The sequence below is a fragment of the Meleagris gallopavo genome, chromosome 3 (genome assembly GCF_905368555.1).
Source record: "Meleagris gallopavo chromosome 3, MGAL_WU_HG_1.1, whole genome shotgun sequence".
NCBI lineage: Eukaryota > Metazoa > Chordata > Aves > Galliformes > Phasianidae > Meleagris > Meleagris gallopavo.
The window spans coordinates 20,804,998-20,832,111 of record NC_139406.1 but is presented as its reverse complement, the minus strand read 5'-3'; the positions used below and the strand labels follow the sequence as shown (position 1 = coordinate 20,832,111).

Genomic DNA, 27,114 nt, shown 5'->3' with positions numbered 1-27,114 from the left:
CTTTGTTATATCAACAGAACTAGTTTGAAAGATAAGAGAGAAGGGATTATGAATTGAGAAATGCCTTTGATATCTAAAAACACATACACCAACCATACACGGAACACAAGTATGGGAGAGTAGCAATAGTACTAAGATGCTGGGAACTACAAATCTGACGATGCTTCTAGGCCTGGAAAGAAAATCATTTTTCTTTACAGATTTAAACTGTGAACTTTGCTCCTGAAAGCTGGAAAAGAACCAGGACTTGCTGAAGATGAAAGGGCTGGCTGCTAAGTGAAAATTAACAGCAACATAGAGAAAGAATGACTCATCTGCTTCCCTGTGGTGTACACTGCCCCAGTGCATGACCACTAAGCCTTCTCACATTTGAACTGTTACTTTGCAAACACAGCAAGTTAGAACATAAGATTCCTCTTCAGTGGATCTGAGGTTACAGATGGGAAATTCTGCATGGCTGTAAAACAGCAGCTCTTCACACTCTGAAGATGTGGCAGTTTGTTAAGCCACACTGCACACTGCAGGCAAGGCTGTTATCACATTCCTCTTTCCATTATCTCTGTCTTTTCATGTTGAGCTTCTGAACAAAAAAAAAGACAGAAAGGCATAGGGAAATCAAAGAAGCTGAAATACAATGATAACACCAAGGAAGGTGACTACTGGAGCACTTTGGAGAATACAAATTTATTTATTATTCACAATTTGAGAATTCCTTTGACACATTATATATTGCAGGCAGGCACCAGAGAAATGGAAATTAAAAAATAGAGTAAAGCCTTGTTAATAGATTAAGACATGTTTTAATTTTCAGTTATAAATGTTCTAAGAAGTGGTAATTAATTACAACGCAAACAAAATACACTGGAATGAGAGCCATTTCCAAAGTGAGAACACGTAATTTGTTTATGTGGGATTATACTGATAGACATTTATTTTTCATTTCTTTACTGATAACTCCTGGAAGTACCTTTTTGTTTTTTATTGGTTTCAAAGATGCAAAACACCAGCAGGTAGCAGCACAGAAGTAGAAGGCACGAAGAACCTGCATACTATGAACTAACTTACCTATCGGGTCAGTCTTGGAATCTATTTGTTTTAATCAAAGAAAGATTGCAGATGCTCACAGATCTGAGGAAAAATTCCCTTTTTACCATTGTATGATTGTTTGATAACAGCTCCGCAGGATGGCATGCTGTTTATACTGACAGATGTTCTATGGATTGTGCTTGCAGTTATTACCTATAATGCTAATTTGCACTTCCTCAGATATTATTTTCTCTTCCACATACTTCTCCTACAGTTACAGCTTCTCTTCATTACAGGATGGTATTTCATTGAAGGGCAGTAAGAACATACATTACTGTGGAACCTGAGAGAGCATGCCACATCTTTGATATAAACAAAGGAGAGAATTTCATAAATGCTTTCCATTTATGCTGGGTAGCAAAGAATAGGGTTTAACTCGACCTTCAGTGCCACTTCAGATGCTCTAAAGTGGTATGGTGTGAAGATCCTCCTAAGTAACAGCCATGCAAGGTAAAACTGATTCTTTTTTTACTAAGTTTGGATCATTAACATGGGAAAAACACTCATTTGCATCACAGTCATAGTGGATGAATGCATTACAAATTTCATCTTATACAGACACTGTAGAACTTAGCGTGCTCTAGATCTTTCACAAAAGCATTTCACTTTTGTGGATATTAAAATAACTTGTGACCACAACATTACAGAACATTAATAGAAAGGAATTCCAAAGAGTCAGAATTAGAAAATCAGTGCACCTTTGTTTAGGTTCCAGAACATTCCCTGTGACCGCAATTTTCAGAAAGCCAAATCTTTGAGAAAAGTGGGCAGATGGGAAAAATAAAATTGCAATTTTTTTTTTTTTTTGGTGAAATGTAACCTATGTCCTGAAAAAATAAAAGGAAAGCAGAAAAAATCCTACGTATTCTGAGTTGCTCTTCCTTGAAAGTAAGGTAAACTTTGCATAGCTTCAGAAAATTGCAGTCAAAACTTCCAAAGGCAAATCTTTTTGGCAGTGTTGGGTGAATTCGTACACTCTGCACAAACTCTTACTGCCCAGGAAATTTAAAGGACTCACTGAAGCATCCATTATAGACTGTATATCTTGTGAAAAAAAATACCACCAGCAAAACATTGCTTTACAGTGCGTAAAATTCATAAATGCTCTCTTGCACCAAAGTGACCTGTCCTCTGGGGATTCAACCTTTTGCTAAGTCCCTTAAAAGTGTGGCATAACTTCTGCTAGAGGTCTCCAGTGGCTAACAAAATAGGCAAGGAAGAGAATATATATATATTTTTTAAATTCAGGTAGTGAGAGAGACTGTGTGCATCCATATATTAATGGATAGGAGTATCATAACAGTGAAATATTCTTACATGCATTTTCCATCAAACTAATGAATTCTGACAAATATATCATCCATACTTTGACGATCTGGAAAAATACTATGATTCTTTCAGGAGTAAAAAAAAAAAAAAGAAAAAAAAGTATAATTATTAAATTCAATGGGTTGAAAGAATGCCATCTAGAGGGACTACGGCAAACTTGAGATGTGGGTCCTTGTGAATCTCATGAAGTTAGACAAGGCCAAGTACAATGTTCTGCACCTAATTTGAGGTGGTCCCAAGCAGAAGCACAAACTGGGCAGAGAATGGATTGAGAGCATCCCTGAGGAGAAAGATTTGGGGATGTTCACTAATGAAAAACCCATATGAGCCAACAATGTGCATCTGCAGCCCAGATGGCCAACTATATCTGCTGGAGCATGTCTCCTGTGAAGAGAGGCTGAGAAAGCTGGGGTTGTTCAGCCTGTAGAATAGAACTCTCTGGGGAAACCTTATAGTAGCTTTCCAGTACCTAAAGGGAGAAAGGGGATCTACAAGAAAGATGGGGAGAGATTCTATCAGAGAGGGAGTGTAGTGTTAGAACAAGAGGTAACAGCTTAAGACTAAAAGAGGGTATATTCATATTGGAAATAATTAAGAAATTTTTTACTCAGGGGTGGTGAGGCCCTGAAACAGGTTGACCGGAGAAGTAATAGATATTCCATCCCTGGAAGTGTTCAAGACCAGGTTGGTTGGGGATTTGGACAACCTGATCTAGTGGAAGGTTTACCTGCCCATGGCAGAGGAGATAGGTCCCTTACAACCCAAATGATTGCAGTTCTACAATTCTATGAAACAGCTCTGTTCTGAAGAGGCTCTTCCATCATAATGCCCAGGCAAATTTTAAATTGGACTTGCAGTAGCTGATATTTCTGATGAGGCAAAAACTACAAATTTAAGGCATTACACAAAAGTGATCTGAATTTCAAAATTATCTATTGCAACATAGTAAAAAACAATGTCAGAAGAATATGTACAACAAATAACTCAGATATGTAGCATCCAAATAGCAAGAAAAAAGCACTTCCAAATTAAGTAACAATTTGGCCATTCAGGTTTTAGTAGAAATTGCAACACTTCCCTGGACAGAATAAATTGTAAATGGCCCTGTTTTCATTAAAAAGCCATCATAAGTACAATTCTCAAACAAAGAGGCATGTTTCCTGGGTTTGCTTTCTAAAATTGCAGACTTCAGGGAATGATTACAACTAATGCATTTTCTTTGTATTGCAAAGAAATTTTATAGCCCTCCTTGCTTACATGGGTATGGATACTGCATCATTTTGCTGGCTGTCCTCTTGCTCACACACTTACTATTTTTTTTCTCTCTCTGAACTGTCAGAACAAAAAACTTCAGCCAGCATCAAAGAATGTACTGTAGCAGAAGGTAGTCAGCAGTGAAAAAAATATTATATTCTGTCTTCTCTATATTTTTTCTCTAAAGTGAAAATCATCAACACCATTAGAATCCAGAAGGTGATCCAACCAATTCTTAGCTTCAGACAGACTACATGCTTGATATAGTCCAATATCCTCCTCTAAAGGTTTTAATTTCTGTATTTTGAGGGTATGTACTCAAGGACTGGAGCTTTAAAACTGTGGATTGTTAATGAGCAAAGGCTCAAGCTCAGACTCAGGGGAGATAACCTCACCTGGTCATACAATCAATTGTATGGACTGACAGTTTAATATCTATTTCCTATGCTGAAGCAATGGGATACCACTAATGTGAATCATACATACGTTGAGTTTATGCAGGTACGTAGGGATAAATTAGGAAATGTTATGCTTGTGAAACTCTTCTAGATTTCAGTGAAAGTGCATGGTTGTGTTAAAATGTAAGGATTTAATTTACTACTGTAGAGTTTTTTGATCTTGTAGCTGTACTGATTATGGAGAATGGAAAATTTATGCAATAATGCAGCTCAAGGTCAGAGCAGTATCATGTTGTTTAGGGTTGTGAAAACAAGGAAAGAAAATGTCTCCTGAGATTTTTGTGAAATTAATCATTTGTCCTGAAAAATAAAAAGAGAGGATGACCTGATTCAAAAAAGTCTGCAAGAGAAATATAGCTTTGCATTCACAGATAAATCTATCACTGACCACCGCATTCAATGTGATGTTGAGCTTTTGTTTTTCAGCGTTTTGCAAAACACTGAAAACTCTCTTAAGGCAATTGTTGGCAAATTTCTACAGAAACAAAACGAAACAAAAAAAATCCTAGAATCCCAACCATTATTGGATTATTAAATCCAGAAATAAAATAGCAAATTTAACAAACATAAGAAATATTTCTGCTCACCATTTCCTGGAATACAAAATAACAGAAATTCAATTTCTGAATAGAGACAGGGATAAGTGTGAATGGAAAATAACTGGCTATTGTGAATGTGCTTAATCAATTTAACTTTTATTGTATATATAGAGTATTTTATCACAGAGAACAGTTAGCCCAAAATGGCAGTTTTTAAACAGAATCAAAAGGTAATATGTTGAGTAAAATTCTAACAGTACTTTAGTTTTAAAGTTTTCTGGTTGTTTACCAAGTTGAATTTCTTGTTATGATTTAAGCTAAAATATCTTTGAATATGCAAATTAGAAACTGTATTATTGGAATTTCTGTTTGCCTTGTAGTTTTATGTGCGATATTATAGAGAATCCATACTTACTCTTTATCTTCTTAGGTTAAACAAAAAACAATTTTAATATTTTTCTAATATTGATAGATTTTTTTTTCTGTGCTAAGAACAGATAAACACTGGAACAGATTCCTAAGGAAGATTGTGCAGTCTCTCTTCCTTCAAAATATCTTTGAAGAATAGTTTCATTTGTACAATGATGGAAACGTTTCTCAATCATTACAGATGTGCAGTGATCTATAAGATCTCAGGGAGTATCCATGGTATTACTGCAAAAATACAACTACGATAAAGCCACACACACAAGCACACAATACACTCTTACACCAAAAAGTCCCTGAAGAAAGCAACAGACAGGCATTTTAAATTTACTTTCATTTTCAACAGAGTGCAAAATGGAAACAATTACATAAATGGTATGGTTCATTCTTCTTGGGTTATTTTATTTTATTTTATTTTTTGAAAAGCTAGATGGTTCTTTGATGCAAGAAACGTTCAGAAAAACTCAGCCAGGTGACTCTAAAGGCAACTATTAGGTGCAACTCAAGTACTTTTTAGACACTCCTTAAGAGGTAGACTACCACTCAGGAAGCACAGAAAGACCTATTCCTGATATCATGCCCATAAATGCAAACACAAGTTCAATTTTTTATTCACCTTAAATTCTTAGTTCTTCCCCTAAGGAAGGCAATAATCTTGAAAGTACTCACTCAATACTACCTACCTAGAAATAGATGAAAATGTCAACACTTATTAATTAATCCACTTTCTGGAAACATTTGTGAATATTTGAACTACAAATGCTAAAATGTATAAAGGAAATAGAATATCTGATTATTCATGATTTGCAGTATATTGTATGCACCATGCCCTTGATATTAACCAGTTTGATGATGACATACTAATTTTCCCCTTCTGCCAAGAAATGCATTGAAATTACTCTGTTAAATGAGACATCCCAGACAAAACAGAGATCCATTTTGTACAGAACTGTGTGTTTGATTTACCTTCATTATCCCTTAGAGTAAAGTTGGGATTCAAAAAAAGCCCTTCGTCAAGAGAAAAATGGAATCTGGCCCCATTTGCAGAGTTATCTTTGTCAGTTGCAGTGATGGTCTGAATTACCTGAAATAAAAATTAACAATGAATGTGCTGAAATTTGAACTTGACCTCAATATTACCTGACCTTAGTAGAATGTTCAAATTTTGCTTATTTTAATTTTCTACTTGACTGCTGCTAAATTCAACACATGATATGACTGGATCATTAGCTTTATTCTTCTAGCATGAAATGTTTTAGGAGCTAGATACATGCATCTAAAGCATCTACACTTTCCAACATTTGGATATGGTACAGACAAAAATCGTGGTATGGAGATTTTCATTATCTGCATTATCTCCTACTGACCTTCAGAATTACACTTTTGCCTAGGCTTTAATTTCTACAGAGCCTAAATTCAAGCTGAACCAGAATGGTCTGTCCAGTGCACCATCTTGATTGACATCCTAACAATGAGATGCACTTCAGTATAGGTTAGAAAAAAGAATTTTTTAAGGAAAATGGCAAGCTCTGTTTAAAATTTTGGATAAGAATCAGTTTTAAAATTGTCAGAAAACAGAAAATAAAAAACCACTGCCATCCTGGGTATAGTTTGATTTGCCCCAAAGGAACAGAATTAGATGTAGCAACTATGTACAGGAGAGGTATTTTTGAAAGGTAAGACCTCTACCTTCAAAAGCCCTGGTGATTTTTAAAATTTACTTTCAACAAAAACTGAGCTAAGCTTTTGGAATCTGTGACCAAGCAATATTTCTAACTCTACTTTCATTTTCATGCTGGGCCTGGAAGCTCAAGTGATAAAGTAGAATTTAATAAAAGTTGTTCTTGTGATATATCCAGTGAAGCCCACATAGAGTGCTGCATGGAGCTGATAGATATCCTGAGGGAAATGTAAAAGGGGGAAGGAGAAAGGCTCTTTTCATGAGAATTTTTCTGTTCAGTGTTCAGCTGCAGTCTGCCTGGACTGAACCTGAAGCATAAACAGTGTGGGCTCCAGAGGGTTGATCTGTTTTGAAATGAAAAGGCAGCACACAGTTCTCTACCTCCATTCATGTACGAGAAGCAAAACAAATACATTTTAAAGCCAATAGACTACAATGATTATTCTGCTTAACATATACAAAATAGTATATTCTATAGACTATGCTAGTTTTAAACAATTACCAATACTGCTGATAACTACAGAGAATATTTTCTCACGGTACTTTTTTACTGACCTGTAGAAGAGTAAGATCAAATTGAACTGTCTATAATCATGAAGTTTTCCAAAGACATGGCAGTACAGTTGAAAATGTTTAGTAAAAGCTAGTTGTTCTCTACTGAATTTTGAAAAAAAATGCATATGAAATTGAAATAATTACCATGTAAAAACATTTATTTATCCTAGATAATATAATAGATTATATTTTAAGTTAATAATGTTCAAAAGTTATCAGCAAAGCAAGACAAAAACAGGAGTTAATGTAAGTATATTTTCAAGACAATCAGTTTCCATTATTAATCAAATACCAAAAATACAGTTAAATCCAATTCACAGCTGCAATACAGACCAGATCTTAAAAAATGTGAATTGTTAAATACTGCACATACATCATACGTGCTCATATGCAATCATCATTGAAAGATATGTCACTTAGCTATGTACTTTCAGATTTTATTTGATGGCCTCATAGATAAACTTTTGTCCTGTTGTCCTCTCTTAAATAAAATGTTCTACGATAGTTTACAGAACCTGGCTTCAAGAAATGTCTTTTTGCAACAAAGATACTTTTGATAAAGAACTCACTACCAAAAGACTAAAATTAATGAATAAGATGCATTAAAACTCAACATTCTACCTACTTTCTGACACGTGGAAATTTGAGTATCCCTTGAAAACATCAACCTATGTAAAAAGTACAGCATCAGGCAGTATAGAAACTAAGCTTTTCCAAGTGAAAAATGGACAGTGTGTGTGTAATGGAATACGTCAAAAGAGCATCAGAACGATTCTTAAAAGAAAAAGGGCCACGCTCTTTCAGAATAAGCCCTTGTTTTCCAAGGAAAAGATTTTGAAGACAGCTTTTTAGAGGTGAAGAACAAAAACCTGCATCTATCTGACATCCATATGTACTCCTAGCCCTTTTCTAATTAATAGGCCAACTAATTATTAGCCTTAGTAACAGATGTTAACATGCACTTCACCAGAGTTGCTGATTAAAATAAAAATGTAGACAGAGAAACTCATCTTCTGTAATCCTCACTGACAGCATTGAAGAGATTAAACTGAAAGGTTATGCAATTTTTTTTAAAGGTAACAGTTGTCCAGAAGAAAAAGAATTTCAGTAATGAAGGAGAAGTAATTGAAAAGGATATAGAGCAGGAATTCAGTCCAGCTCAGATGCTTTTCAGAACTGAATCAATAAACAAGTAAATATACTTGTTATACTATGAGTCCTGTTTTAAACAAAGGAAAATTTCTTTTGTAATGATTCTTCATTGAAGATTCTGAAATGTTATTCTCCTCCATTGGCTATATTTCACAACTATACAGAAAATGAGTGCATTTCTAGAACTCAGGGTTCTCCAACTCTGTATATTATCTAAGATCAAATAACAACTGCTTCATTTACATTAATATGTATTATCTATTAGGCTTCATCTGAAAGCTGTTGAAGATACAGAATTTACTTTCTCAGTGACTATCGCTTCACTGTGGAAAGTATCATCTTCTCAAAAACATTTTTGAGATGCTTTAAGGGCTTTATTGAAGTACATTTTCTTATGTTTTATTATTATTATTTTGGAAAGTAAATAAAGTGAGACATGGAGAGAAAAAGAATCAGGAGACCGACTCTGTCTCTGATTTCTCTCTGTAGATGCCTCTCCTGAAAATGAATAGGCAAACACAAAAAGTCTGCCAATGACAAACAACCAGTTTGTTTTGTATATAATTCAAAGTAGATGTGCTAGGACAAATGCCCTCAATGGCTATGCAGCTTATCTCCTTAGATTTCCTGAAGAAAGAAACAAGAACTCATACAGGACAGGGCAGAGCTGCAGCCCAATCTTAAGCATCAGTCAAGTAGCTGTGCCTGACAGTGTCTGACAGAATTTATTCTTTAGTGATATTTTGTACTACTCATTCTTACCAGATGATAGATAATTCATAATAAATGCTGTCTTTGTAATGATTCAAAACTATTCAGCTCGACATGTTTTCTAGCACATGGAAAGTTGTCTTATTCTGCAATCTTTGCTGATTTGTTCTTCTTTAATACTTGTCATTCATTGACTTTTTTTTTTCCTTAAAATAGTAGTCTTCTGAGCAAAGACAGGTGCTTTTATATCTTTTTGTTGTTGTTTTTATGTGTTTTGTTTTGTTGTTGTTGTTGTTGTTGTTTTTTTAATAGCCCAAGGACATCACAATCTCTTCTGAAGCCTATGTGTATACTGAATATAAAAGTCAGAGCATGTCTCATACAGGCATGCTGCAAGCTCATAATTCCAACCTACAACCTGTGTAATAATGCATCACTGCCATGAAGATCTGTGTAACAACTCAGTCTATGCAAAGAAGGTACTTCTGATAAAACAAAACAAAACAACCTGGTAAAGTTTTCAAACCATGGACCACAGTGAAATGCATCAACCATGAAGTGGTAGCTGGAAAGTAATTGTTTTTCAGTCTGAATTGCAACCTTCCCTCTGCTCATAGTTTTGGAAGAACTGTTCAGCATGTCTTCCTTGAAGACACTTCACAGACAGGTTCACCCTCACTTGACTTTCCATCTGAACACTTCTGAGCAATCAAAAATGCAAAAAGTGATGACAGCAGTCATGTTAATCAGTCATTCTACTGAGTTATATTTGAAACCCTTCTCCCACATGGCTCTTAGCTATTAAATCTGCTTTATCCATTTGTTACAGGATAGTGACTTTTCAAATTCCATCTGGCAAGATTAAAGTTTTTGTATTTTATTTTCTTGAAATAACACGAAAATACCTTGAATGAATTCCCAATCTTCTCCCTTTAGTCTAATACAGTTAAAATACAGACTAACACATTTAAAAAGTTGGGTCAAATGTGAAATATGAAAATGAAATCAGAAAGATCACACAGCGTGTGATGAAAACAAAGTTTTAACACATGCAGCATTAACAAATGAAACAATTCTTCTTTCTCACTGAGAAAAAGATAACTGTGAGAGTTACCTGACCAGGCTTTGCATTCTCACAGACCACTACGTCATACTCTCTAGCGAGCTCTGGAGGGTTGTCATTGACATCCAGGATTCTAATGCCAACTGGAACATGGCTCACTAGCCCAGGATTGTCTGAAAAATATACAGAGGGTATTTATATATATTCAATATTCATATAATTAATTACATTATATATATATATATAATTTTCAATATTACACAATATATTCAACATTATGCAATATTGAACATTACATAGATATTATTTTACAAAAACAATTCAAATTATGTTATATATGTAATATTCAATATACAGTAACATCCTCAATTAAAACATGATTTCTCAACACAGCAACTGGGTGAGAACTAGATACAGTTGCAAAACTTTAAGTAGTAAGACCATGAAAGATGACGTTTGCTGAGCTTCACTGTTTTGAAAAAAAAATAGGGTAGAAAGCATAGTTATGTCATAGCAATAAAAATACAAGATATTCTGAGAATGAAGTAGGAGAAGGCTGTTGGTGCTATTGCATACTGTCAAACTCTATGCAAGAAACGACTGATTATTTTTCAATTAACATCAAAGTGTCATCACATTAAGACCTTTTATATTTTTTTTCAGTCCCTCAATGAGTTTAGGAACTAGGAAGGCAGCACCGAAAGTACTGCCTATTTTATGATGTTTGTCCATGACATCAGAGGCAGAACCTTCCTACTAATATTCCATTACATTTTGTTGCCATGTGACAGATAGTACCAGAAGGGCAGTCTGACAAAACAGCATCAGACATGGAAGTATGGATGAAGCAAAAATGTATCACTGCATTCCTCCATGCAGAAATAATTGTGCCTACTGATATTCACAGATACTTGCTGAATGTTTCCGAAGACCAAACAGTGCATATGAGTAGAGTGAGGCAGTGGTTTTCAGCAATGTGAAAGAGAAGACACATTCCAGATGGCCATGCACACCTGTCACACCACAAAATGAACAGTGTTCCCATCAGCTCATCCATGCAAATCAGTGGATTATGATCAGGGAATTGTGTATGGAGCTGAACATTGCTTTCAATGTATTGGAAATGATGATTGGAAGTGATAACTTTAGAATATTGCAATGTTTGTGTCAAGTGGGTCCCATGAATGCTCACATAGGAACAAAAATGCTGTATGCAAGTTTGTCAGGATCTATTGAACCAATATAAAACAAAAGGTGGTAGTCTACTGGATCACATCATTACCAGTCATGAGACATGATAGCACCACTATGAGCCAGAGTCAGCAGTGCATGGAGTGGTGACGAGAATTTCCCATCAAAGAATTAAAAATGCTGCCACCAGCAGGTAAAGTGATGTGCACTGTTCTTTTGAATAGGAAAGGGATGATCCTTTATTTGGAAATTATTGGATCCGTTATTTGGAAAACAGACAAATGATCAACTCTGATCGCTACATAACACTGCTGTCTAACCTGAAGGCTTGAAATTCCAGAGTCAGGACAAGAAGAAAACAACCAGATCCCATAACAGCTTGAAGACCATGGAAGGCATTGCCAATCTTGGTTGGACTATCCTACCACAACGTGGTCACAGCAGCTGTGAAACAGTGGGTCACCCCTCCTACTGTAGATTTTTATGAATGTGGCATGCAGACTCTCATTCATCGCTGGTGAAAATGCACAGCTAATGGTGGTGACGGTGCTGAAAAATAGTGGTTTGTAGTTGAGAATTTGCTCTATAAAATAGTGTTATTGTCCTCTTTGCAGCAGTTGTAGTCTCCATGGAAATAAATAGGAGCCATTATTTTCAGAGTAATGTATGCAAAATTCAGAAATAATATGGAAATAGAAGCACACAGGTATACATAAACCATTCCCAAGGCTGATTTAAACCTTCTCACAAGTTATCATGTTGTTACACAAAATAGTCAATGAGTCCTGTATTTTCTGTGAAAATTCAGCATCAGTGACACATCAGTTAGAAAATGTTTAAGTAATGGTGTCTTAGTATATGATCTATAGTTGTTTGAGAGCTCACCTTCAAAAAGAGATCACTTGCAAAAAGCACAATAAATATTTTTTTTTTCACTGAAAATAAACTTTGTGTTAAGATGGGAAAAAAATACAAGTCTTAATGCATCATTCTTTTGTTCTTTCTACTATGTACCAAGACACTTATATTTGATTAGAAGAATTATATATTGAGGCCATAAAATTAGAGACAATATATCTTCCAAAGTCTGTGCAAGTATCCATCTTGTAGATAACAAACTTCATTTTGTTTTTTACCAACTAAATTAAACTATCAGTAGAAAAAAAAAGAACTCCATCATTCACGCACAAGATAGAAGAATGGCTTTTACAGGTTTATTTTTTTAATGTGCATGTTTTCTTTTTAATTGTGCTTGCTCATGTGAAGGAAAAAGAAGCAGAAGCATTAAGTTCACCTGTCCTAGTTATTTCTATGTGTATTTAGCCACATTATGTTTCCATAAAACAAAAGAGTCATTTGTAAAGTGCCTCAGATTTTTCATGCCTTTGAGGGCATTTGCTCAGAATACTAAAAATCGTTCATTAGTTTAGACATTTAGAATCAAAACCACCAGTAATGTAGCCTCCTACTGAAAGAATATTTGAGAGCACTGGAGTTTATTTTGACAAAGTGAGAGATATATCCTTCTATGTTTTCATCTGGGATATTAGTCAAAGAGCCTGGGGTTGAAAGTTTTTTTCAGATTTTTGATATTCTCTTTTTGATTAATATGACTGTTTGCATGATGATTTTCATTCACTTTTGGAAATTAGTCATCCATCCCCATGAAAAGGGAATAGGAGGGAAATCAAAATGATAAACAGAAAAGGAAGACTTAATTTAGATAAGATAGGAACCTCACTGTCATTTCCAATTAACATTAGTATTAAAAGTTATAAGAATACATTCAGAAGAGCTATAGACTCGCAAATTCCATTTTTTTACTGTGAATGTTCAGTTGCAAAATTAGGAATATATTTGATATATAGTACTTAAGTAGACTATTTTAGTAGTCTAGAGAGTGTTTAAATGCTGTGAATATACAAAGGGAAAGTGAAGAATGGTTGGCTGTTTGCTATGCAGTTGGATGAAAGAAACCATCCATCTCAAATTATGAAAGAAAGAAAAGCAGCCTTCTCCCTTTAAACTTTGAGAATTAACTGAAAAAATGTTTGGCCCTTCCTTGGTGGTAGACTTTAAGATTGTGCAGAACAGCACAGTACAAAGCAATAAAGATTAATGCTCACTAACATATTGTACAAAATATTTTAGGTAGATTGTTCTGTCGATGCTAACAGACAAACAAATTACAAAAATCCTACAGTCACAATTGCAGGATATGAGATTGAATAATAGATCATCTAATCTCTAGGTTATGAAAATATCTATGTTCTTGAGCCTGGAATGCTCTAACTCACATTCTGTGAGGTATAAATTCATAGAATCAAAGAATCATTAAGGTTGGAAAAAAAACTCTAGGATCATGTAGTGTGACTGTCAACCCATTACCACCACTCCCAGTAAACCATGTCTCCAAATGCCACATCTTCTCTCTTCTTGAAAACCTCCAGGGATAGTGACTTCACCACCTCCCTGAGCTGTCTTTTCCAATGTATTACCACTTTTCGAGAATAAATTTTTCTTAATATGCAATCTGAAACTCCCCTGGTGAAACTTAATGCCATTCCCTCTCATCCTGTCACTGATAACTGGGATAACAGGCTGATCTCTACTTTACTACAATAGTCTTTCAGGTAGTTGTGGAGAGCTATAAGGTCTTCTCTGTGCCTCCTCTTCTCCACAATAATTTCAGGCATATGAACTAGAAAGAGTTATAAATTACAGGAAAGATATAAGTAGACAAAGGAAGAGCACACAAAGGAATAGTACATAGATCAAAGGCAGATAGTATAGTAAAGGGTTAAGGAAGAATCCATCCTGGGAGTGGCTTCAAAAGATACAGTGAAAGCAATGAAGATTTTAATATTAGAAAAAGCCTGGAGATTTTGTCAGAAGGTAGAAGTATTTGTGACAACTAGATAATCATAGAATCTTAGCTGAAAGGGACTTCTGCAGGTCATTGGTCTAGTCATCAGTTCAAAGCAGTGCCATCTTCAAAGCTAGAAGATGTCATAATGCATCTAAGAGGAAGGGAGAAAGAAATCAGGAAAAGCTCAAGGCAGAAGGTAACAGAGACAGAGAACTGTTCTGTTGATCTGGCATGTTTGGAATATTTACTGAGGAAAGAAAATCAAATGTTTTAATCCAGTGTGTGCCTGTCTGGCAACAGACAGGTAAATTCTTTTGTTTCAGTATAGTATATCAGAACCGTCTCCCAGTCCTGAACAGTGTCCTCCTGTATACCCGTCACTACTTTGTAATGCATCTTACCCCAGTCTGTTGAACTTGCATCACTTTCACTGAGATCTCACAGAGATTCAGAGAGCTGTTGGTTTTGTTGTTTTTTTTTGGTTGCATTTTATGTATGTATGTATGTATGTATGTATCTATCTATCTATCTATCTATCTATCTATCTACCTACCTACCTACTTACCTATTTATTTTTGGCAGATATTTTGCAGAACAAGGAATTACTATTTATCTTACCAGTTCAAAAGAGTACAAGGAATTGTTGGTATCTTTCTGGAAGCAGTTACCTTACAGGATCTTTGACCTTTGCGGGTGTATTTCCATACTGACAGCCTACTTATTACAAAATGCTAATACGGAAAAGTATTAGCATCACTTTCCAAAATGGTCTTGAAGTTTGTCAGATTGTGTATACTACATCAATGTGTATGCAAGATGGTAACACAGGTTATAAGGAAAGGAGGGAATAAGAACAAATTAACAAGATCCTTATAAGCGGGTTGTATTTTGGTTCGTATTATTACAAATTATTTACAAAATAAACATAAACTACAGTCTTTTGCAAGAGTGCAGCTCACCTGCAATCCCCCAAACACTCTGATAACTGATCCCTTTTATATTAATTAGACAAATGCATTGCAGCAGTTTGGCAGATTTCCAGTTTTGAGATAATCAGTGCCGACGTATATTTCAGTCCTGTGCGCTATAAAACAACCAGATACATTCTGTATCCTATTAGCATTATGCCTCAAGATAAGATTTTTCAACGTGAATGCTCACTGTTTTAAGGGATAACTGAAGCAGAAATATTGTTTTGATTCGCCTACATTAGGGGCTTGCTTTCTCATGCTCGAGATTTTTCCCGGAATAAATGGTTCTTCTGCCAGAATACTACAAATTTGTAAAGCAGTAGGTTTCATTGAGTATGAGTGCTACAGCCAGGGAATCCTCTCTGAAGTTGTAGAATTTCTTAACAACAGCCAATCTGGAAACCTAAATCTTCCCCCAATTAACCTGTTTGGGGAAACTTCAAAAACCCTGTTCAAGAAGAAAGCTTATTTTTAATATAGCTTCTGTTGTCTCAGACTTCTTTTTCACATTAACAAAATTTCCATGAGCTTTATGAAGATAAATTCAAGTCGAGTGGCACTAACAGTTCTGATGTCAATAATCTTGTGTTTTTATTTATTTATGTAGTGTTTGTGTATGCAAAGTTGGAATGGTATACTACTGGTATAGTTTATACTACTGGTATAGTTTAAGACTTATGAAAGTTAAGTAGATAATTTAACACAGAATAAGCCTGAACTATTTTAATAGAGTGAAGAACTTTGAAAAAAAAAAAGAAAAAAAGAAAAAAGAAGATTTTCCACCTTTCATGATGTAGCACAAAGATGTTTGCCTAGTTTAGGTTTATAATGAAAGTCTATGCTTTTTCATGATTAGTATTAAATATCACTCTTAATCACAGAAAAAACATTTTCTTTTCGTTTTGACAGCTTTTCAAGACCTTATGATGCAAACCAATATTTGGGAAGTTCAACCAGCTATTTCTTCTGGGACTTTTCAAAGAGAAGTAGAAGGCACAAATCTCATCTACCAATACTGAATAGTTTTGACAGAATATAGGTCTAGAATAGATGAAATATATCGCAGAAGCAGAAGTAAAATTATAAAAGAATGCTTTCAATGTAAGTGAGAGGAATATTTAAAAAAATATGGGTTTAATTCAGGGTGGTGGTAGTAATAGAAGTAGTAAAAGAAGCAATATCAGTAATACTAGAGCTGCAGCAGACTTAAACATTCAGTACTTCCAATCTGGCTACTCCCTCTGCCTTAATGGAATCAAAATTCTGCAGCTCGTCAACAATGTCAGTGCTTACCTCCTGAGTAGATCAGGGCACCACAAACTGCACTGGTTCTGTGGCCAATAGTGGGTCCATTTCGGGATTCTGGTACTGCTTTGCAAAGCCCTGAAGGGGAAAATGTCACATGATCCCAAAGACTGTCTCTTTTTCAGAGACCCCCTTGGTAGCTACCATCACCAGGAGCACTGCATTTATCATAGCCCAGGGAAGCAGGTAAATGAACTGTTAAATGCAAACCCAAGTGGAACAACAAGGGAGGTTAGGAAGAGCCATACCCTATACCATCTTCAGATGACACTGTATGAATATCGTAGTTATACCTTTCCCCAAAGAAACAGAGGAGAATAAAATTCATCTTGCCTAGGATGCAGTGACTAAACTGAGATAAATGAGGGAAATAAGCATTGAACTTGGCATTAGAGGAACCACTTCTTGAGCAGGATGGAGAACTAGCTGCCTCAAGTCAATTGTTTTTATAAAGAGTTTTGTGTCAGTTCTACTTATTGCATAAGAATGCAATGGCAGATTCTGCGACAGATAAGATTATTATAATTTCATGGTCCATTGGTAGGCAGCTTATCAAGACTGGAAATAAACTGTGTCACTGGAGAGTGTGGACTGTGTGTTAGTACTGTGTCTAGATCTTGCCATTAAAAAGATGATAGATAATCAGTTTGTCACTACTCCATCAGCAAAATAGTCTTAGAACACAGATCTTGTATTTTTAAAAATCTATTTTAATCTGCTTTTCATTTAGGGGAAAAGTAGGAAATTTTTTTGTGGCAGATTCTGTTTCTTGGAAAAATAAAAAAAATGTCATTGTTATCAGTACCAAAACTCTTTCTGTAACTGAACTAGCTGGCAGAATTAAGTTAAGTAAAAACAAAGAATGAGTGTGATGTTTTTTCTTGCACCATTGGGAATTTGTGGTAAGTGCTGGCCTTAAGGTAGATCTGGTTCTGTAACATATCTATAATCACCAATTACAACATATAAGGAAAATTTCCCTTTACTGATGTCAAACTAAACGTGTTCTTTTCATTATTTATACTTTTTATTATTTATACTTATTATTAATACTCATGCACACTTCACTTAGTAAAAAAAAAAAAAAAAGGAAAAAAGGTTGTCAAGAAAAAAGTATGGACCAAAATTCATTCTAAAAAATTCTATATTCATTTTAAAGAAAAATTCATTTTGAGGAAACCCAAGGACACAAAGCCAGCAACAAACTCACTGGTATTAAAAAGAATCATCCTACTGTCCAGCAGAGATAAAAGGTTAGGAGATTAAAGCACTGTGACAGCTCTTTGCTCTGATTTAGATTACTTTCTGTTAGACGTTGAAAAGGATTCAATTTATTTTTAATTTTTTTTTTTTTGACGCGAAGTATTAAAATTATTCTTGGTTATCGGAAAATGGTAATGTGAGAAAATAAAATGTCATCAATTCTTGCTCTTTTCTAATTCTTTCAGTACTATGTGTCAGGAAGATAATACTCTATAGATTTATTTCTTCCAGGCAACACATATGTTGTTTTCATGTGACACAGTCTAGGATACAGCTGGCTGTCCAGGCTGCAAGTGCATATACTACTGGCTCACGTCAAGCTTTTAGTTCACCAGAACCTCTAAGTCCTTCTCTCCAGGGCTGCTCTTAATGAGTTCTTCTCAGTCTGCTCTCATATCTTGAATTGCCCCAACTCAGGTGCAATACCTTGAATGTGGACTTGCTGAGTCACATTCAGCTTACAGGGACCCACTTCTCAAACTTGTCTAGATGCCTTTTGATGACATCCCTTCCTTCTATTATATCAACTGCACTACTCAGCTTAGTGTCATCTGCAGGCTTGCTGAGTGGTTGTTCTTTCTCTTCTACTCATTCTACATGCAGTTCTCAGAGAATCATAGAATGACTGGTGTGTTGGAAGGTGCCTCTGGAGATCAGTTCGTCCAACTTCCCTGCTCAAAGCAGGGTCAACCAATGTGCATTGCTCATGACTATATCCAGTTGGTTTTTGAGTATCTCCAAGAACACAGAATCCACAATCTCACTTGGCAACTTGTTCACTTGTTTGACATATCTCACAGTAAATTTTATTAAGTGGAATTTTCTTTATTTCATTTTGTGTCTTTTGCCTCTTGTCATTTCACTTGATACATCAGAGATGAGTTTTTACTCATCTTCTTTAATTTCCCCATCAGGTGTTTAAACATACTGGCATGAACATCTTGAACATTCTCTTCTCCAGGCTGAAAAAAACCCTAATTCTTTCAGCCTTTTGTTGTGTGACTGGTACTCCAGTTCCTTAATGATGTCATGCTCCTTCACTAGACTTGTTCCATTTGTTCCACATCTCTTTTGTCCAGGTGGGCCCAGACCTGAATCCAGCACTCCAGAGCACAATGGAAAGATTATCTCCCTTGATCTGCTGGCAACACTCTTACACATGCAGAACATGATGTTTTTGGCTGCCCTTGCCTCAAGAGAGCACTGCTGAATCATTTTCAACTTGTTGTCCACCAGGATACTCAGCCAGGTATTTTTCTGAAAATCTGCTCTCCAGGTAGGTGGCCCTCCATATGCACTGGTGCATACGGTTACTCTACTAGAAATGCTGGATTCTATGTCATAAATTCATAAAGTTCCTGTTCATTCATTTCTCCAGACTGGTGAGATCCTTCTGGATGGCAGCACAACCCTCCATTGTATCAGCCATTACTCCAGCTTTGTGTCATTTACGCACCTGCTGAGTGCACTCTGTCTCATAAACCAGGTCATTAATGAAAAGATTAAACAGTACTGCATCCATTATTGGCCCCTGTGGTACTCCACTAATGACTAGCCTCTGGCTGCACTTCAGGCTGCTCATCATAACCCTTTCAGCTCTCCATTTCAGACAGTTTTCAGTACAACTCACTGCTCATTTATCTATGACATACTTCCACGTCTTGTTCTTGTGTGAATTTATCTCAATCTCCCTTAATTTTCAGTAAGCGTGTTACTTAGTAATCTCACTTAATCACCTGTTGCCCATTTTATGTATGCTAACATTACAATGACTTTTAGTTAACACAAACGACTCCTTAAAATAGCTTAACCTTACCTTCTTCCACTGTCAACAACCATTCACTATGATGATATTTCTTTCCTCTAAATTAGTCTTTCATCAGTTATGTGCTCTTACTCTGTATTTTCCTATTTCTATTAGTTGTCAAAGACTTGATCAAATCCTTAATAGAGCCAAGTAAATTGTATCCCCTCCTTCTTTTGAACTCTATTATAAAAATCTTTCCAAAGAATTCTAACAAGCTAATGAGACATGTCTAGTTTTAAGTGAAACCGTATTTTTAAATCTATTGCCAACAACTTTTAGTCCTTTCCCTCACTCCAAACACAGTTAGTAGACACTTTAGTGTAAAATACAGTATTGTTTCACCATCTTTCTTGTCCCTAAATGCCACAAGGAGTTTTCAGGAAGTACTTTTACTGAAACAATCAAAGAAATGACATCTTTGGCGTGCTCTGGACACCAAAATCCCAGTTTTCATTCACCACATGCTGCTGTGGAAGAATAATGCATATGAAAGAAAATAAAGGATTGTCCCATTCTTCTAGTAGAACTCTGTTGTGCATTAGGCAGCATCAATGCAAACACAGAAATCACTGTTCACTACACCAACATTACTTCCACAGAGGAAAGTGGTAGGAGTTATACCAATTTCACAGAAGACATTTGAGCAATGTAAAGTCCATTTGACTCAGTAAGTCCTACAAAGAAAGCAAAATTCCTAGGGAGAGTTCAGAAACAATGTAAGAAACATATGGATATCATAAATTTGAGGCTAGAAATATAGCATTGATTTTAAATTTCCTTCACATAAAATAAGCACAGCTACTAGTAGGTTATTCAAAAGGTTTCTGTCACTGAAGTGCAGCATTAACAAGAAAACACTTCATGAACTTACTATAACAGTAATTATTTCAGCAGAGCACCTCTTATTTTTGAGGCAGAACAATCTTTCTGGGCTTTCCAGATTCTGCAGTGTTCTTTGTTAGGGAAATTGTTTCAGAAAGATATAAATGACTTCCAGTACATCAGACAGACTTGAAGGTTGCCCCTCTGATAGCCAAAGCACATGTTGGTCACAGTGCTGTTTTTCAACCCCAAGTCTTATTTACGCCATGCTTTGTGGATGAAACTGAAAATGAATGACATAAAAGGATGTAGATATGCAATAAGTAGTGCTTACAAGTTCAGGCCTTCATGCTGTATGCACAAATTATGTTCCTTCTTCAATCATATATCCAATTACTGCTTTTACAATAGATTTGGAAGACTGTGTCAGTGTTATGATTTTCAAATTACTTTATATAAGAAAATGGCAAAGAAATAAGCATAAAGAAAGTTTATCATTTAGGCTGCCTTTCAGTCTGTTTGCCATCCATTTCCTCCTCTATGTTCTTTCTTATATTTTCGCTACTGAACTGTTATCCAAGCTGACAATACAGAGCTACTTATCTTCCTTATCCCCACTTTGATAGCAAGAAAAGCAATGCAAGGGAAAGAACAAGACTTATGTTTTCCCCTAGTAAGTAGCACCTTGAATGCAGAATTCTAAGCTGGACTTCTTAGAAGAAAAAAGTTATTTCATCCTCATTATCCATTCAGTTATCTTTTTGTTATAAGCATCCTTAGCATAGTAAGTGCAATACCACTCACTAGACCAGGTGAAATAAGTAGTGCAGAAAGCTACATTTCAGTTTAATGCTATTGAAATTTATTTCTGCAAATAATAATATTTGGATTGTTTCCCAGAAAGACTAGTGACTGTTCCTTTTTGTATGTTGCAATGTGGCTTTTAAATCTTATTTAAAACTAACACTTACTATTCACCTTCTTATCATAAGGCCCAAACTATATTTAATTTCATGCTGCACTGAAATGACAAATAAACTGTTAAGCACAGAGAGGTGCAGTGGTTACCATTTGTGAAAAGTTAATCATAGAACTCTAGATTTTATTGTTTAAATACAGAAACTTACTTGAAAGTGTCAATTTATTTGAAAGAGCAGTAATAAACAAAAACAATTTGTTGTCCTTATAAAATAGGTAGGTGCTATTAATTCTGTAACATATGCTAGCAGTACAGTGGCAGAACAGATTCCGTTTAAACCTGGAAATGAAAGAGATGAAAGCACAGGGAACTCACTTATGTTAGTGGCACATGTTAGAGGTAACAAAAGTATAGACTGTCATCTGGCAATGATGGCATACACCAAAGAAAAAGAAAAAAAGGGAAAAATCATAAACAGAAGTTTATAGTTTGCATCAAAATTACTTTCCGTTGAAAAATGTTATCACTAAGAGTACTCAGTTTTTTTTTCTCTACAACTTTGTATCAAAGTAAGGACCCTGCAGTGTAAAAGTTAATCTTTATTTCTTTAAACTGTCCCTTTCCCATGTAAAAATATTTATCTGGGATATTTATTCAGACATTTCTATTTCAATACTTTTTAAAGTGGTGGAAATTCATCACACTTTGAGGCCTTTTGAATGCAGTGGGAACTTTTTTTTGTCTCTGTCTGTTAAAGACCAGAAAAGCACATTGATGATCAGCAACTACTAGATACCTGTTGGAAATAAATTAATATTGGCATAATTCAACAGCATAAATGGTAGTTACAAGAAGAAAGGATGAATTTCTCAGACTGTACTATACAATGTTGTCTTGTAAGATACATAAAAGCAAGATACACAAATAGGACAAGCTATTCATTTTAGGCCTTTCAACGTCTGCACTATTCCTTGGTAAAAAAAAAAGCCTATCACACACAGAAAAACATGGAGAACTTTCATAGGTGGACTCATACAGGCTTGTGGGGTTTTGTTTGGTTGTGCTGTGGAATTAAGGAAGTTACACAGACACAGAAATTTCTCCTTTACTGTTGTTAGTTAAAGAAAAAAAGTAGCTTTGTTTAAAAAGAACCTAACACTTTGAGACAATGTTCCTTAAAAACCAAATATTGTATTTTCCTTTCAATTTTTTTAATACTATGTGCCACATATATCATTTACCTATCTCAGACGCAGCCACTGTGATGTTGTACCAAGGTGTTTCCTCTCTGTCAAAGATCCTGGCAGTTTTAATGGTTCCAGTATTAGCATCAATGGTGAAATATCTATCTTCTTCTGTGTTATGATCAATGAAATATCTAAGGAGAAATAAAATAGTAAATACATACTCATTGTAAAAAGTATGACCCAAGGTAACAGAAAGCTACATAAGAATATTACTACATAAGAATATTACTTTCAGTCTTTCAAAGATCGTGGAGATTTTAGAAAACATCCTAAGAAAAATTCTCTATTATGGGGATGCCTGAAGTACCATTGTCTTTCACTCCTTTCATAATATTATTTGATCTTTTGATATATAGTAAGATTTCCACTATGAGTCACAAATACATAGATCACTAACAGGTGGTATTTTAGACAGCAGTGCTCATTTCTGTCAAAAGACACTGAGCATATTTACTTAGATTATAACATAAAATGGAAAGGCAGAAAAGAAAACAGAAAAATATTCTTCTGTTTAAACAGCCTGTTTCAGTCCCAGTACCTGTTCTGAAGCATGTCTTTTTGACATGAAGTTGACGACATAGCGACATAAGCCATTTTAAACATGTACATTACAAAGACTAGAAGCAGAAACAGCTGATTCCCAGAGATACTGTTGACATTAGCCTAGAAGCCTAGAAGCATCCCTCCTTAACTCCCTTGGCTTCTGGGCACTTTGCCTAGCAGAGAAAGTAAAAACCTTTAAGTGGGTAATGGAAGCAGATGGGAACACAAAAGACGAGATTGACATTTTTTTTTTCACAAAGCCTGAATCGCTCACAATAGCTTTTAACAAATGAACCAATTACACACCCCTATTAAACCTTCTCTTTTAGACCTGATGAGGAAATAAGGAACAAGACAGAGCCTTTTATGTACCATAATTGTTTTCCTTGATAATTTGCCAGCCTTGCTTTCATTCTGGCATATTTTTAATATATGGAAGCTACATAAAGATTAAAATGATTTATTTGTCCTATCCAACTGCTCTTATTTCTACATCACCAAAGGTTTAATTGCCAACTAATAAAGAGAGTGGTGCACAGGAAGGCTGCAAAGCTCAAAAAATTAAAAATAACTTCAGTTTTATTACTCTCATAATGTACTTATTTAGACTATTTACAGAAATGGAAAACAAACAAGAAGCATTTGGATGAACGATACAAAAAAATAAGATATGTTTTGTGAAAAAGCAAAGGAAATAAAGGACTAGAGGAGGAGGTAGCAATTTGAATGAGTCACCTTAACTGTTCAAAGGACAGGAGAGAATGTAAAAGCCAGCTAGGATGTGATGATCTTCCCTATTAGAGAGAAACTGAACCCATCTCTTCTAGCAGTAAGAAATATTTTACATATGCTTATAATAGGGCAGTTTGGGTTGTGGCATTTAAGATTTGTCTTTTCATGTTTCCTATATTTTCAAGAATTAAAAATATATTCCAGGCACTGGAAATCTGAGCGGACCAAACCTGGCTAGAAAATCTTTCCTTTTCAACCGTTTGCATCCTCCCTCTCACCATCCTGAAGAGTGAAACAGCTCCCATATGACCATGGGGGTGATCTGAGCAACAGCAAACCTTTATGCTCCTCTGGAATGAAAAATTAACGTACCTTCTCCTATCCAAACTAAGTCAGAACCCATGCGACCCATCAATTACCAACACTTAGGAACATCTCATTATAAAATACATCAAAAGTGCTTAGTGATGAGACTTAAGATGTGGAAAATGGCAGCAGAAGTTGCTTCAAGCAGAAAAAAAAGACTTAAAAGGTCTCCATATTAGAAGTAAACTGGAAAGATCTTGAATTGTAGGAGACGGGGGAATCACTTTTAAAGAATTCAAGTCAGAAAGTATTCTTCCAGAAAACATTACTTAATCATGGTGTCCTAAGTTGGATGAAAAAAAAAAAACCAACAAACAACAACAATAAAGCAAGCAACATAGATAGAAAAGAATAATAACAATAATCATAAATGATGAATTACTATTTTCTGAATCACAGAGCTTGTTGCAGACACAGTTTAGAAAGTTGATATGCTTAGTAAACTCAATAGATAAATTAAAAATAAATTATTGACAGTCACTGATCATGACAAAATAAATGTTACAGATATCCAAGCAAATCTGTGTTGCTTTCAAGGAATACTGAGATCTGCTATGGACACACTGCAAAGCAAGAAAAAGACCTCCACAATTATTCTCTTGGTATTATTTTATCTAGAAGTATTGGTCCAAGCTGCCCACACACTGGGAATCAGAATTCACTTTCGACTTTCAGAACAATTGATTTTACCAGTGTTTCTGCTGGTCTTAGTCTACTAAAAAGAAAGCTGTGCAAAGCTGATCAGCTGTGAGCAGGATTTGCAGGTTCTCCAAGCAGTTACTTGTAACAGAAATGTTTTGAAAGATTGATCCAATACCAGTGGAAAAGTTTTACTTCCTATGCAGACAGATAGTCCCACCTTTTCCTAACTACAAAGGAACTTTGTAGCCAGAGTGGAATCAAACTCAGAAAGTACATACAGCTGCCATGCTTGGCACAGAGCTGTGTTAAGATTTGAAGTCTATCCAGAAGATGCATGCTTCAATTGGATCAGTGCCTCCAGGCCTTATACTTCATACTTGGCAATGCAGGCAACTTGACAAACTTTTGGACCATGTTAGCTGTGCTATTGTTAAGGGAGAAATAATGAAGTCTAGTTGTGTTGGACAAGATGGTCAGCACATGTATACACAGACCTCTTCTGCAAGAAGTGGAATACTGACAGAGGAAGTATAGAAAGAATAGCTGTTCACCAAATAATTTTCCTGGAGACCTTAGCAAACCCTTTACTGTCACAATTCTCTGTCAGGTATGTGATGACAAAACGTAATTCCTTCTCCCTGACTATAGCCTTGTTCTTGGCTCTAGAGGTCTCCTGAAAATTACAAGAATTATTTACAGGAAAACAAAACAAAAAACAAAATCTTCACTCAGCTATTCTTATGGAAAACGTATTCTTAATTAAAAAATATATATATATGTTATACATGAATCTTGCCTCTGCTGTTGACAGCGCTTACTTATTACCAACATCAGACAGAGTGACTACTCAGAGTCAATACTGTGCTAATAACCATAAAAAGTAGGACTATTTGCAGACACAAGCTTAAAAATAGACATAATTTTAAATTGGAGTTAATGAGAAAAAAAAAAAAGCAATAGGAATACCCTGCTGCTTTTGTGCATGTGTAATTCATAATCAAAACAAATTATTATATTTCCTGCTATGAGGAAGTAAGAGAACCAAAAAGAACAAGTATCTTTACCAAATATGAAACTTATGTAGAAAAACTGAAGCTCAATTCTGCTGTAAGTTGTGACACCCTAACACATCATTTCTGTAGACATAACAAAACATTGTCTTAGATTTTTTTTTCCAGTTTTTTTTCTAAATCACTTAAATACATTCTATATAAGCTAAAAGCTCAGTATTGGATGAATAATTTAAACTGCACTTTCTATGTCACTCATAGAAATAAAACAATCCTGAGGTGATTCATTCAGTAACATTTTCATTTCCAGTGATAACAGAAAAATAAGGAATGATAATAATTTATCCACAGTAGCACTTTCTCTACATCCTAACTTCTTCATACAGTTACAGCATATTAAAATATCTAGAGCTCAACAAAATTTTTCTTGATCGTGTATAAATAAAACAATGGTCCTGTTTAAAGCTTTCTTATTATGAAGTTTAGTTCTCTCCCATTAATCCATATTCTTCCTAAATATTGTTTTGTGTATCATGCCTAAAAGCCATTTGCAGTACTGGGGCTCCCATCCTTCATGAATGTCTGTGTGAAACAAGCTACAAATGACATTCTCAAAGAGCAAGGAACTATGAATATTAAGATAAAGCTCTACACTCAGATACCCTAAAAATATTTTGTAGGATAGAGCCACTCATTCTTGTCACATGTAAGAGGACATGTAGAACAATTTTCATTGTATTTATAAAGCACTTAACATTTTAAGGCTTTATAAAATATTAGCTACGAAGTTTTCTACGTCCTGATTTTGGCTGAGACAGAGTTAATTTCCTTAGTAATAGCTGGTATGGTAATTATGGGTTTTTCTAGGTTGCAAAGAGCTATAGTGCAAGTTCAGAATTTCAAAGTTACGCCAAAAGTAAATTTTCATCATGACTATGCATGATGCAAATCAGCAACAGAATACACTCTATTACACTAAATTACATTTAGAAAGATTATGAACATAGAAAACCTATTAGTCACAGTTCCCAAAGAGTGTTTGAAGGAAATTAAATATCAAAACTATAGGCACTGAGAAATTCAACATGTATCATCTTTTTTTCCCAGGTAGAGTCACTGAATGGAAAGGCATTACCAGTCTTCTTATTCCTACTTCTGACCAAAACTTCAGCT

General features: G+C 35.2%; 1 protein-coding gene across 7 annotated transcripts in view; it reads right to left on the bottom strand.

Moving 5' to 3' along the window:
• The window catches only part of CDH18 (cadherin 18), a 238,312-nt gene that overhangs the window by 12,996 nt on the left and 198,202 nt on the right, over positions 1–27,114 (bottom strand). For 5 of the 7 annotated variants that reach the window (XM_085220396.1, XM_085220394.1, XM_085220398.1 and 2 more), the window contains 4 exons: positions 22,643–22,779; positions 16,579–16,668; positions 10,306–10,427; positions 6,059–6,176 (listed from right to left, as the gene is read on the bottom strand). In XM_085220396.1, the coding sequence (XP_085076522.1) occupies positions 6,059–6,176; positions 10,306–10,427; positions 16,579–16,668; positions 22,643–22,779 (467 nt within the window). The remainder of the gene's footprint in view (positions 1–6,058; positions 6,177–10,305; positions 10,428–16,578; positions 16,669–22,642; positions 22,780–27,114) is intronic. The other 2 variants (XM_085220399.1, XM_085220400.1) reach the window with 1 other exon arrangement.